Source organism: Ylistrum balloti, unplaced genomic scaffold, assembly GCF_031769215.1.
Source record: "Ylistrum balloti isolate Yb309-2 unplaced genomic scaffold, AGI_CSIRO_Ybal_v1 Utg369766, whole genome shotgun sequence".
In the NCBI taxonomy this organism is placed as follows: domain Eukaryota; kingdom Metazoa; phylum Mollusca; class Bivalvia; order Pectinida; family Pectinidae; genus Ylistrum; species Ylistrum balloti.
This window is the reverse complement of record NW_026781962.1, coordinates 469,974-483,860: the sequence shown is the minus strand read 5'-3', so window position 1 is coordinate 483,860 and position 13,887 is coordinate 469,974. Positions and strand designations below refer to the sequence as shown.

The following is a 13,887-nucleotide window of genomic DNA, read 5'->3' as shown; positions in this document are numbered from 1 at the left end:
AAATCTTTCTCTTTTTTTTTTCATCTTCATTATTTTGGTGTAGATGGCCGCCCTGAGTTCCTTGTTAGAATCACAAGCATGATAGGGTATATCATACGTAAGTTGGGTGTACGATTGGCCTCTCTCACGCCATGCCATCATCACTGGATCTACCATTAATATTACTTGGCTGTATATTCCTTTGTTAGTCTGAGTGTTGGGTCATAACACCCATTTGCCACTAGCCTAGCAGACACTAGATTTGTATTTTAAGTGGTGATATACACACGCCCACTTCAGTGTAATGAAGCTCACAGAATTTCACTGTCTCCCAACATCTTGACATGAGCAAGTTAAGCGAACAAGCCCATAATTAGATCTACAGGAAGTCTATACGATAAAAAAATATTTCATTCAAATTTTTATCTATTTTTCTCATCCTAAAATTACCACAATGGATATGTGATTAAGATAATGATAAAATGATGGTTGTACAAAATCCAATATTCTATTAAAAATTTCAAAAATATCACATTTCTGTATTCAAAAAAATACTGTCCAATACTTTACAGACAGTTTTATTTCTCCTGTAATAGAAGTAAAAAAAAATTCAAATGAAATAATTATTTTGTTTCAGTTTCATAATTACGTGTCGTGAACTTTCAAAATTTAAGAATGACATACTCACAATACCTTGATAGGCAACTGATACGTCTTCTTTTATTGAACCCAAAACATTTGTGATGCACTTTCTGATCTGACTCAGGTAAATTTGATTATTTTAGAAGTAAACATCACTAACTAAAATCGATGTATTTCGACACATTCTCTAATAAAAAGATTTTCAGAAAGTTAGATGATACTAGCTTAACTGTAGAGTGACAAATATTTAAGCAAAATATGCTTAATAAAATAATGTAAAAACCAATGAATTTGAGTCAAATTAAGATCATGTTCTTAAATTTCAAAACACTGAAAAATGTCAATTAATTATATACAGTATTTGTAAATACATACAGATGTAGTTAAAACACATACAGATGTAATTAAAATACATACAGATGTAAGTAAAATACATACAGATGTAAGTAAAATACATACAGATGTAATTATATTGACATCATGTATGTATCCTGTTTATTGTAAACATACTGTATTCTTCCTCAAGAGAAATTCTATAATTGTATATGTTTACTCTGGAGGACCATCCAAGTTCTTTTCGATATATCACTGTGGACAAGCTGTCGAACCAGAACTTTTTTGACACATTTTTTTTTTGTCAAGAAAAAAATTTGTCAAGAATGACCTGGATTAAGATTAGCAAGTCATGGATAAGATCTAAGTCTGAAATCTGTAAATGTCAAATCGAGTCATTTAAATCGCCATTATTAACACTGGATAGTTCTATTATACGACATGGGCTGTGCCTATAGGCATTGTGAGCTTCGTCAAAAATCTTTAAACAACAGGTAAATCATCATGTGAGGAAAGCAAAATTTCTTCTAAATATTATTCATTACTTTGTTATTTTTATTTCACTTTTAAGGTTTCTGCACTGATATTCTCTTTTTAAATATTTTATCTATCAAATCATTTTAATTCTTTTTCATCTGAAAGATGGATAGGACAAATTTTCCTGAGGTTGTTTTAAGTCAATGATGTTTATTTTCTCTGACTCAGGGACTGAACTTTTCTAGAGATATAAGTCAGGTATATGGTTTTAATTACTGTCTGTGTACAGAATTCTCCAGACAGTTTTTTCACATACAATTAGGAAATAACAATGGCTGTCGATGTGCCATTGTTGTCTAACAGTTGGATGAATAACATGACAGATGCATATTGTCTGCCTGTACCGGGCTTACCTGTAAAGGTTTGTCGTTACATCTACTAGTCCACAGTTTCCTATTAACACCTGGACCTTTGAAGCTATGAGGGGAAAAAAATTGACTGCAAGATTTTCACAGTGTTTTCTGAATTAATGCCACTTTGAAGTTACGTAAATACAGAAACCTCAGTGTACTTATTTCTCATTAATCTATGATTACAACGTTTTTTGAAATATTGAATATGATTTGTGAAAAAATCTCGAAGGGAGTATGTGTTTGATCATTAGGTGTAATTCTGAAATTTTATATGTAGATTGAGATTTTTTGCTGCAAAAGATCTTAACAATATGTCTCATAAAAACAATCAATCAATATTTTTATCAGTTAGAAAAAAGAATAAATATTTTCATCAGAAAAAAAAGAATAAATAAACTAATATGAATTTGTATTTTTACATCCTACTGAAATTTAATCAGTAATTAAGATAAAAATTGTTCCTAATGGTCAGATATCAAGGCAACAAATGTATGACATTGATTGTCTCCCATTGATTGTCTCCCTTTGATTGTCTCCCTTCTTTCAAAGCTGCTATCTTGTCTCTGCATAGTCTCATAAATCTAGTACAAATTTTTTTAGGATGACGAATGCCAATATTCCCATAATAATATAGAAAGTTATGGTAATATAATCAAAACTATTTCTGTTTGTTTACAGAGGGAAGATGATGTTTAGTTTTTCTGATCGAGAACTGGCCACAAAGTCTGGCTACGACTTGATCCACCCTGATGATCTTTCCTATTTTGCTGCAGCTCATCAAGAGTGTAAGTACTGACAGTACTTATTGTGTGCTTTTGTTTTCATTGTTAGAAATTTTTCAACTCCTTTTTTTCAGTTTTTAGCTTTGTCTCAAAGAATTATTGAGCCAAGTGTCATCATGATTGCATCTTTTTTTTTTACAACACATTATAGCAAAGAATGTAAATTGTCTAAATTATACAAAAGAAAGCCATGTAAAATAAGAATTATTTGAAGAATATCAAATGGTTCTTTACAAAATTAAAAACATAGTAACTTTGTTTATTTCCTCAGTAATAAAGACTGGGAGTTCTGGTCTCATTGCCTATCGCTGGCTCACAAAAGACTTCCGCTGGTTGTGGCTTCAGTCAAGCTGCAAGGTCATCTACAAAAACAGCAAGCCAGACTTCATCATCTGTACTCACCGTCAACTCACGTGAGTATAATGCCATTCGTACTGCTCCCAGATCAGAGTTATCTCCCCTTCTAATGTAAACAGTGTGGTATCCTTGATCTATCCCTTTCAGGGGATATAAGGACAGTGTATTGTCCAAGGTCCATCCCTTTAAAGAGTATATTGTAGTGTCCTTGGTCGCTTTCACAGAGATGTGTACTGTTCTTGGTCTGTCTCTTTCACTGGGCAGTGAGTGTGTTGTCCTTGGTCAGCCCCTTTCACAGGGCAGTGTAAGAATGTCCTTTATCTGTCTCTTCCACAAGGCAATGTATTTTCCTTTGTCCCTCTCTTTCATAGGGAGTAATTTTTTTCCTTTGTTCCTCCTTTTCATAGGGCAGTGGTTCTCTCCTTGGTCTGTCTCTTTAACAAGGCAGTGTATCATCATGAATCCAATTCATAGTCTGATTCTAACGAAGAAAAATTTTTTTTAAATCAAAACAATTTTAAAAAAAATTTAAAACAAAAAGGAAAACTTGCAATTTTGAAGACAGATTTAGAAAATGAATTCTTCTTAAAACTCTTATATACAAATAATTTTGTTGATAAGAATGGAAACAGGACTTTTTATTTCTATGATCTTGAGATCGTGTCTCCATGCATAGATAATGTTGATTGATAAATTGGGCAATATTCATTTAATCTGATGTATTCTGTCATGCTTGTGCTCCTCTCCGTTACATAAGGGGAGTAAAATGGCTGTTCCCAGAAAAGCACAAGAAATGGCTCAACCCATGCAGAATTAATTGTGTAATAGTTCACTATTGGTAACTAGAAATGCTTTCTCCCTGGAGAACAAGGTCCATAGAAAAGGCCGCTCTTTCAATATTAAATCTTAAATTCCTTGTCAGCTTGATGTTATTACCATTTAAGAAAATGTTTTATGAAAGTTTGTCATATGTTGAGTAAGATTTTTGCTATAAATTTACTTTCATATCTTTATATATATAATTGGATGCAAAGTGATAAGAAAAAATAAAGAATGTAGATGCAAATATTTGATTTAGAATCAGTGACCGCTTTAAGTTAGCAGATGTCAAGGTACGGTAATGAGAGCTAACAATGCTGATTGTTCAATCTGTCCCGCCTAGCAACAGGTCGAGCAGTGTAATCCTGTTATATGCTTCATTAGGCCGAATAACACAAGATGGCACTAACACATAGTAAACACTTAATATCAACCATCTTTTGTCCATGTTGTCCTTTGATTTACTTTTATTGTCCTTCGTTTCTTGGACATAGAAAGAAAGTAAAGTCTGCACAAATGACCCTCTTTGGAGAGAAGTTCTTTAAGAGCTATCTTCAATGACGATAACTGACTCTCGTTTATGACAATGTGATGCGTCTATTAAAATTGTTCGTCCATGTTTTGACATACCGTTTTGTGTTGAAACGGAGCAAACTTATCTTTAGCCTAATGGACAGATTCTGTACGTCAGTTTAATGAAGAGGAAGTGTCAAATGTTCTTGGATCGGTTACTTCCTGTATCAGGCATGCGAGACTGATTGTCTCCCTTGGAATATTGTCAACAGGCAATTACTCTTGAAAGCATAAAATTGATAACTTTTGTATAAAAAAAACTTAAACCTTTAAAGAAAAAAGATGTTCAAAATAATGATTTGACTTAATGCTCATTTTTGTTACAAATGAACATGATGATTAATTTGCCCATCCACAATAATTACAACACATTTGTATAAAGAGTATACAGAAATGGCAGTTATCAAAATCAAATCATAGCATGATGCTTTCAGCACAAAAAAAAACACTAAAATATGACAATCACTTAAATTAGTTGGTTCACAGTAGGCACCCAGAAAAATACATTTCGTCATAAATATCAAATCGAAAAAATAAAATTGACTATACTCATCAGATTTGCAGGAAGATTTGCAGTGAAACATTTCTGTTTTCAAATATAGTGACACATTGTTGTATAAGGACTGACAAAATACATCTACACCTATGTTAGTAATTTCATATTGTTAATTCTCCAACAAAAAGTTTTTTATCCTCGTTGATAAAAAACGGTTTTATTTGATGTTGATTAGTAATATTGGAAAATTTTCAATACATTTATCATATGAGGAAGTAAAAGGAAATGTTGATGTAGATAACACATCCAATACACTCAAGTGTAACCTCAATCAAGTGATGAGAATACTGCAGGTGTCTTTTCTTAATCAAAGGTAATCAAAAAATACGAAGAATTCATCAATTATTCATCATTAATATCGGTTTCCTGCCACTTGAAATTCATAATATAATCAAAGTCGTTAGACTCTGATAAAATCGGTTTAATTAAAATGGAAGATGCTTCGATATGAAATGATATGTAATGAATGTGTGAGCGGAGTTATCATCTCGATGGTCCCAGAGAGAATAAACAGGTACATATGACTAATAAAAATGGCTGCTCTATTGATCGTCACCAATGGCCTGCAGGTCTCTGCCATCTACAAGCAGTCAACTACCTGCAGTATATATTTTTCTAGTCTTTTTTATTTAAGGGTAGGTGAGAAGTATTCTTTTCCTTTCCTTTTGAATTCATTTAACATTTTTATATTGTAAAGAATTATGAGAATACGTGAAAAGATTTACAAATTCGGAACTGAAATCTTCATTTATTTTACAAAAAAACAAAATATTGCAATATGAAGTGTTGTCAATAAATTACTCTTTTACTCTTGTCGACTCAAAATGAATGATTTAAACAGTATTTCTGTGTGAGGAACTAAGCTGATCTGACTGGAAGAGGGGAAGGAGTGTGTGTGGGAGTGGGGGGGGGGCTCAACTGTGTGAGAAAACAACATTGGCCTGAATGATCGTAGTGGGGAGGGTCTACTTTGTGAGGATACCTATTGCTGGCCTGAAAGTGGAGGGGGGGGGGCTCAACTGTGTGAGGAAACCACACTGGCCTGAATGATGGCGGGGAGGAGCACCGGTAGAGGGTATCTTTCTGTGCGAGGAATCTGAATGGAACGGGATGAGGGATACCAAACTCGACTGAATTAAATGGGGAGAGGAGTAGGGATGTCTTTCTGTGTGAGAATACCTGCTGTGAATGAAAAGGGTGAAGTTTCTCAACTGTGTGTAAACTTAAGATTATTTACCTAGATCAAGTTAGTGTCATGCACCCTTTGTTTTGACACATATTTCTAAGTGTCATTTTGAAGTTATTCCTTGAATGCTTCATTCCAATACATATTGTAATAATTTGGTTGGCTCCTAATCTGGTTCATCAGTTTTGTTCTAAATATGCAGTTAACAACTGTGTAATATCATACTGTGCCTATATCTATAAAAGCTACATATGTTCCAATGTCAGTGCGGCTTTTCAAATAATTAATTTTCATTATGTTCTTTTACAGAGATGACGAAGGACAGGATCTGTTCCACAAACGAGGCAATGAATTCAAGCTACCTTACCCACTCCTGGATTTGGACATATGCTCAGGATTTGATTTTCCTAGTGATGACTTGATAAAGATAAAAAATGGGAAGAAAAGTAAACAAAAGAACCAGGTGCGTGAATATGTTCAGACGCCCGGCAGGAAACGAAAAATGTGTCGAGAAAATGGACTCACAAGTTATCCACAGTATAATGGCTATGAAGGAGGTGAATACAAGCCAGAGTTACTTTACTCCTATCCTCCGAATAACTTCGGCCTTGAGTCAGACCTGTATAGGTCACATGGGTACTCCGGGTTCCCCGGGGCCGTTTATCCGAGCACGGACAGTTACCGCCTTGACGCGGATAAACATGGCTATACAAATGGTTTCTATCTGGAACCACATCATCGGCAGTATCAGCACACTCTAAGTTACCACGGCAACAGTTATCCCGATTTAATGGGCACCTCAACAAAATATAGTTATGATATGTCGAAATATGGATTCGAAAGTTATGCCAAAAAAGTGCATTATGGTGAGGAATTATCCCGTCTAGACAACGATTTTAGGAAATATACATATGACTATGGAAATGAACGACTCCCTAATCTGTTGAATGGCTCTTTAGAACCTGTGGATTTGCGAGCCTCCTCTATGTACAACGGTACCTCACTTGTGAATGGGGAAAGTATGGTTGGACATTCACCTTGCTTGACCTCTTCGCTGTTCAAACCTGACCTCCATGGTCAGAACATGTTATCCAAGGAAACAAAGGTGATATGTTCTCCATCGGATGTCCTCCAGGGTAGTCAGGGACTTAACCCATCAATGCCCTTGCATCACAGTTCTGTAATAAAAAACGCAGCTAGTCCACGAACTCTTCATCCTTCCCGTTGTAGTAGTTCTGAGCAAATGGGAAGCCCACCTGTGAACAATTACAGTAATATGCCTGTGACCAGGGTGTCTGGCACATGGGCACAGTGTTCTAAATCAAGTCCCAACTCCACCCCACGATCGGACAATAGTGGTAGTCCCAAACAGAATGGTATGGGTGGAGGAGGGGCTTCTAGCAGTCCAATATCAGGAGCAACCCCCGCGTCTGTGATACAGACTCACATAGCCAACAAGACTCCAAACAGGTGAGTTCTCTTGGAAAACTTTTGTTTCAGTTGTCGTTCACTTAAGGGCATGTTTTTCAAGGAAATTGACACTTTATGGGATTTACGTATAAATCCTGATATCTGCCATATTTCATGCTGCATCAACATAATCACTGTTGTTATCGTCACATAAGGAATTCTACTAAAACACCATTCAACAAGGGTCAAAGGTTGATATGTAGGTCACTGTTACTATTTATGGGAAATCAGTGAAATATGTGGCACCTTTATAATGACTAATTTTGAAGGAATTAGGTCAACTTTTGATTAGGTCATCTTTGTGAATAGCTGGGTTAAGTTTGTGTTTCAGGGTTCAAAGGTCAAGGTAACCATTGGGTAAAATCACCAATTATTCATAGGATCATTGTCATTCATGTCTTTTTTTTTGGCAACAGCAAAAGAATTTCTAGCAAGTGCTTCAGCCTCGAACCTGCTTTTGTATATTTTAGAATAATTTATTTAGAGATGGCAGCAACCAACAAGTTTCTTTTTAATTATCGGAATCTTTCTATAACTGATTTCCAGTGTAAACTTCAGATTCCTTTCTTCAAGAAAATATGGTTCATTTCCAAAATATCATATAGCACCATTATTTCAGAAGCTATTAATAGATTCACCTTCAACATTAATTCATTTGTATGGGTTTTTAAAACTATTCTCATAAACTATGACTAGACAAACAACAAAACCTTAATAGAAAGCCTTTTGTTCCATATTTTACGCCTCACTAATCACCAACAGATCTAATTACAAATCATACTGTTTTTCTTTCCAATTTACATGTCTGCCTCATGGCATTGTTAAGTCTCTTTATAATACAACAGCCTTGCTGAACAAAAAGTAATTGTTTTCATTATCAGATTTTATTGTATAATGGTGGCAGTATAGCAAGGTTTTACTGTATAATGGTGACAGTATAGCAAGGTTTTACTGTATAATGGTGGCAGTATAGCAAGGTTTTACTGTATAATGGTGGCAGTATAGCAAGGTTTTACTGTATAATGGTGACAGTATAGCAAGGTTTTACTGTATAATGGTGGCAGTATAGCAAGGTTTTACTGTATAATGGTGACAGTGTAGCAAGGTTTTACTGTATAATGGTGACAGTATAGCAAGGTTTTACTGTATAATGGTGACAGTATAGCAAGGTTTTACTGTATAATGGTGACAGTATAACAAGGTTTTACTGTATAATGGTGACAGTATAACAATGTTTTACTGTAAAATGTTGACAGTATAACAAAGTTTTACTGTATAATGGTGACAGTATAACAAGGTTTTACTGTATAATGGTGACAGTATAACAAGGTTTTACTGTACCATGGTGACAGTATAACAAGAATTTTTTGCTGTATAATGGTGACAGTATAACAAGGTTTTACTGTATAATGGTGACAGTATAACAAGGTTTTACTGTACAATGGTGACAGTATAACAAGGTTTTATTGTACGATGGTGACAATATAACAAGGTTTTATTGTACAATGGTGACAGTATAACCAACTTTTACTGTACGATGGGGACAATATAACAAGGTTTTATTGTATAACGGTGACAGTATTACAAGGTTTTACTAAATAATGGTAACAGTATAACAAGGTTTTACTGACAAAAGTTGGCGATATGATGAAATGTTACATGACAAATGGTGGCAGAATAACATGATTCAAACAATGATTTACCATTTGACATCTGTACAAAAGTTCAAGTATATTTTCCTGTTTCAGAGCCTGTGATAAACAGCCCCTAGTGGGAGGTATTCCAGTCCCTGTTGTGAAATCAGCATGGCTACATCAGTTTCCAGCATCACACAATTCGTATGGAGACAGCAAGGACTGGGCCATGAGCCACAATGATATGTACTCTTGCCACCAAAAATCCCAGCGTGGCATCATCACAGAGAACATGTCACACGTGCCCAAAGTGACGATTCAGTGACGACAATGGTTGCTTGCGTCACTACCTGTTATTGTGATATTTTTGTCTGTGACTCTGTACTTCAGACACTACATAAGCAAAATCACTCGAATGTCAACTCATCAATCAAACCTGGGAAAAAATGGATAGCCACACTTCATGGCAGGAATACCTTGTGTAAAAAATCTAGAATTTTAGATAAATTTCATTTCATGATTGTCTTCAAGACTCTTTTTCTTTTCTCCTTCTCTTAAATGACTGCTAGACAGATGAAAGTTTATATAACATGTACATATTTCAAAAACAGAAAAAAATTGCAGACATAGTTTTTCACTGATCTTTTTTGATAAATTTTTAAAATTGTGTAACTGTTATAGAAAAGGTGGTATGCTTTGCGAAAGCTAAAGCTAGTTTTGTGTATAGCATTTTCCTGTTGCCAGAAAGATTTTTTTTTTCATTTGTTTATCTTTGTATACAATGACACTTTTGTGGACATGCATTGTGTACATGTGGTATGACTGCAGAGCAAGAGACGAATGTCGTATATATCGAAATATAACATCGGTTTGGCACATTGCCAATATTTGATGAATCATCCAAATTAAATTACTTCATAGCAATTTTTTTCTCTGTAATTTATTTCAGGAAAGTTCTGCTATAGAAAAGTGAAAAAAATATTTAAAAAGGAAAAATAAATCAAAGTCAGTGAAAAAAAGGATGTCTTTGTGTTTAATAGTTTAATCTTGATTCTTCAAAATAGGTCAATTTAAAGGAAAAATGATTTTTATTTTGAACTAAATATGTAAATTGAATACAGCAAAAATCACAACAAAATTTGCTGAGATATTACCATGGTTACAGAATTACCAGTAAATGAATAGTTTATTATTTAAAACTATTATCTTTTTGATATGTTTCCTAACCATTTCTGATCATCAAAAAATTAACTTTTATTATCTTTAAAATTATGTAATATCAAATAACTAATACTTCTATTTTTCATCGGCAGTAAATTTGATAAATAACTTCATATTCATTTGAATTATTTTTTTTCATAAAAAAAGAAAAATTGTCATACAACTGAGATCTTAAACAAAATTTGATGAATTTTCAAAAGTAATTTAAAATTCTGTATCCTTAATTGATTGTAACAACTGCATGGAATTTGAAATTCCTGTTTTCTAAAATAGTAACATGTTATGAGTATAGTTCAAACTACTGTGGAAGCTTCACAGAAGTATTTATTAAAACTACTTTTTTTTCATTTTTGATTCTGATAGAAGAACTGATAATCTGGTTTGTTGATAAAGTTTGTGAACCATTGAACTTTAATTTATTAATTGTTGCAAGTTCATTGCTGAGTACTTGTACTTTCTGTTAAATACCGAAGTCTGTTGAATGTGTAACTGTTTCAGTGGACACCTCTCCGTTTTCATTGTTTAGTCTGTTCAGTGTAGACTTGTGGTTTAATCGGTGTTGTTTATTAACGCTAATACAAGACTGTAATCGTGGCGTGTTGTTGTATTTACGTAAATGGTGAGATTTATCCGAGCTCAGGGAACGCTGCTGTTTGTGTCACTAGACATCTTAGTAATGCATATTTTACAACATAACCTTGTCAAATCTGAAAATTTCCCATCTTATAAAAACTAGGAAACTTTTTATATTATCTGGATTTGATGATTAAATGCAGAATTTTTTTTTTTTTACTTTTTTTTTTACTTTTATTCTTTTTTCTTTTAATTTGTTGTTAAATTTTGAAAATTTCTACATATTTTTCAAAAGACTCATAGGTTCTAGATTAGTAGGGTTTGCTGTATTCAGACCATCCATCTTTTATTTTCAGCTCCCAGACCAGTTTTTAGTATATTTTACCATATTTGTCTGTTAATATGCCCAAGCCTGATAATAAGATGTCAGTTGCATACCAGTAAAAATATTATTTCATTTTATAAAGATAATCAATAATCTCGCCTCCTTCTGTGAGTAAAATGATATAATATGTTGATGGCATGGGTTTATTACAGGATAAATGTGGACTAAAGAATCAATGTCATTGAAGAATAGCTCATCAATATTTTATGTAATCTCCTTTAAATATTCTACGTTAAACACCTACCAAAAAATTATTATTTTTTCCTCGTCGGACATAGACATGTTCTTGATATCCTTGATTTCTTTTGCCAAATACTGTACAAATACTTCAAACATACAGGTAATTTGTTAAGATTTTGAAATTTTTATTGTGCACTGTTGAGAAGCATTATACTCTAGTGGTAGAAGAAATCTAGGAGTTTCATATTGATAAATATTGAGAAAATTAACAAATTTTGGAATATTCAATTTCAAACATAATTTGTGATGTTTTTGTTATCAATCATGATTATACAATGTAATCTGTGGATATAGAGAAATTTCACCTGCTTTCACTTTTTCAAATGAGCAACACTTTAATGATATTAATTATGAAGTGCGAAAATAGGGAAAGTTTGAAGCAAGGTTGTACCATAGAATTTGATAAAATATAGTTAGATGAAAAAATGTAATTAATATTTTGCAAGTATTTTCTCATTCTGGTTAAAAAATAAGTAAATGATGAAATTTTTACCTGTGTTCGTGTACATATACACTACAGGGAGTTATGGTGATTAAGCTAGAATTAATTTTTCAAATTTTAATTGGTAAGAATTTAGGAAAGAAATATCAAAATAGATAGATATTATAATATAATGAAGAAAAACTAACTCAATCAGCATCATTTAAAGCCTAAATGTATGTTATTTGTTATAAATGCCCTTTTTTGAAACCCCTCCCCCCTCTCCACCCACCCCTCTTAAGTTTTTACAGTTTTTTTTACCTATTCCATTCAGTCATTTGTTATATGTATTTTCTACTTTCTTTGCAATTTTTCAAATTGGTGCTTTTTTATTCCTTTTTTCCTGCTATTACTTTGTGGGTTTTCATTTAAGGGATGTTACCATTCACTTGGTCAAATTTGGATTTCATTTAACTTATATTTCTTGACCTGATAATATTGTCTGTCCCACACATGAAAAATGAGGTATGCTCCAAGGGTTTGTACATGTATGTTGTTAAGTTGTTGTAAATATCTTTTATGCATTCAACAATTATACTTACTACCTTCCAGTTAAACATTTTATCCAATAGTTTCTTTTCCTTTTTTTTTTTTTTTTAAATTTGGGTGAATTTTTCAAACATCATTACCATTTTGAGCCAATATCTTAGCCAATACTTCCAGGTTCAAGGTCATTTGATATGAGCAGTACAGTTAGATTTTGTGGTTTGGACATTGTCAACCATAAGAAATCGACATAAATATTTTTTTTCATATTTAATGAAATTGAAAATTAAAACACTTGCCAATTATATTTTGCAGACAAAGTTTTTGTTTTGTAGTATGAGTCAGGTTTTCAGTTCAAGGTCTGCCATCTCTGAATTTGATGTTTGAACAGTTGCCAGTGTGTTTTTGAAAGAACAATATTTCCTACAGATGGAAATAATTTATATATACGACATAATAGTATAATTACACTGATTTTAAAAAAAAAAAACTTGTAAATAATAACAGAATTGTTATGTCTGCTTTTGGCAGATGTCCTATATCTCTCCAGCCAAGCAGAAATGAATTCCCTTAATATAGCATATTACTAGAAAAGGTGAAGTTGTTTCTTTGCATGTCCTTGGTCAACAAAGATAAACAGAGGCTCTGTAGACGATTATCACAAATGCCCAACGATTATGAAAATAAGTAGGAATGTATTTCTTCCACCTGAGCAAACCTTTTGTTAAACCTTAATTTTTGATGGCACCTGCATTCCAACTACAGATTATTAAATTTATTAAGATTTTGCTTTAAATAATTATACAGTTCGGTTATAGAATGATGAATTCTGCCGATTTAGAGAGAAAAAAAAACGTATAAATAAAGAAAAGAGACCCCTGCAGTTTGCATACATCTGTTGGAGTCCTTGCCCTCAACAAATTTACAGCTATTGGTTTACAACAATTTGGTTTTCATAAAAAAAATATAAAAAGAATGAAAAAATGGAAAAGGAAGTTAATATGCTGTTTAATTGATCAATAAATTATGTTATTCAAGTGTTTTTTTTTTCAAAAAACAAGTTGTATACGTTCTGATGAAATAATTTTATATAATAAAAGAAATTTGTTATTAGTAATATTGCAAAGGGACGAAACAAATTTCGAAATTAAAATCAGCTGATCTGTCTGTAGAAGTGTTATTGTGTATACCAGTGGAGAACTCAAATAATTACTTATGCATAGCCAGTGGAAGAACAAGGATGGCAGATTTATGGCACATTGCCAAAATCCTTTGATTAA

At 32.9% G+C, this 13,887-nt stretch overlaps 1 protein-coding gene across 1 annotated transcript in view; it reads left to right on the top strand.

Moving 5' to 3' along the window:
- The window catches only part of LOC132543820 (single-minded homolog 1-like), a 90,702-nt gene extending 81,156 nt beyond the window's left edge, over positions 1 to 9,546 (top strand). The window contains exons 8-11 of the mRNA XM_060207338.1: positions 2,523 to 2,629; positions 2,898 to 3,039; positions 6,427 to 7,587; positions 9,336 to 9,546. Of these exons, the coding sequence (XP_060063321.1) occupies positions 2,523 to 2,629; positions 2,898 to 3,039; positions 6,427 to 7,587; positions 9,336 to 9,546 (1,621 nt within the window). The remainder of the gene's footprint in view (positions 1 to 2,522; positions 2,630 to 2,897; positions 3,040 to 6,426; positions 7,588 to 9,335) is intronic.
- Positions 9,547 to 13,887: the final 4,341 nt, after the last annotated feature.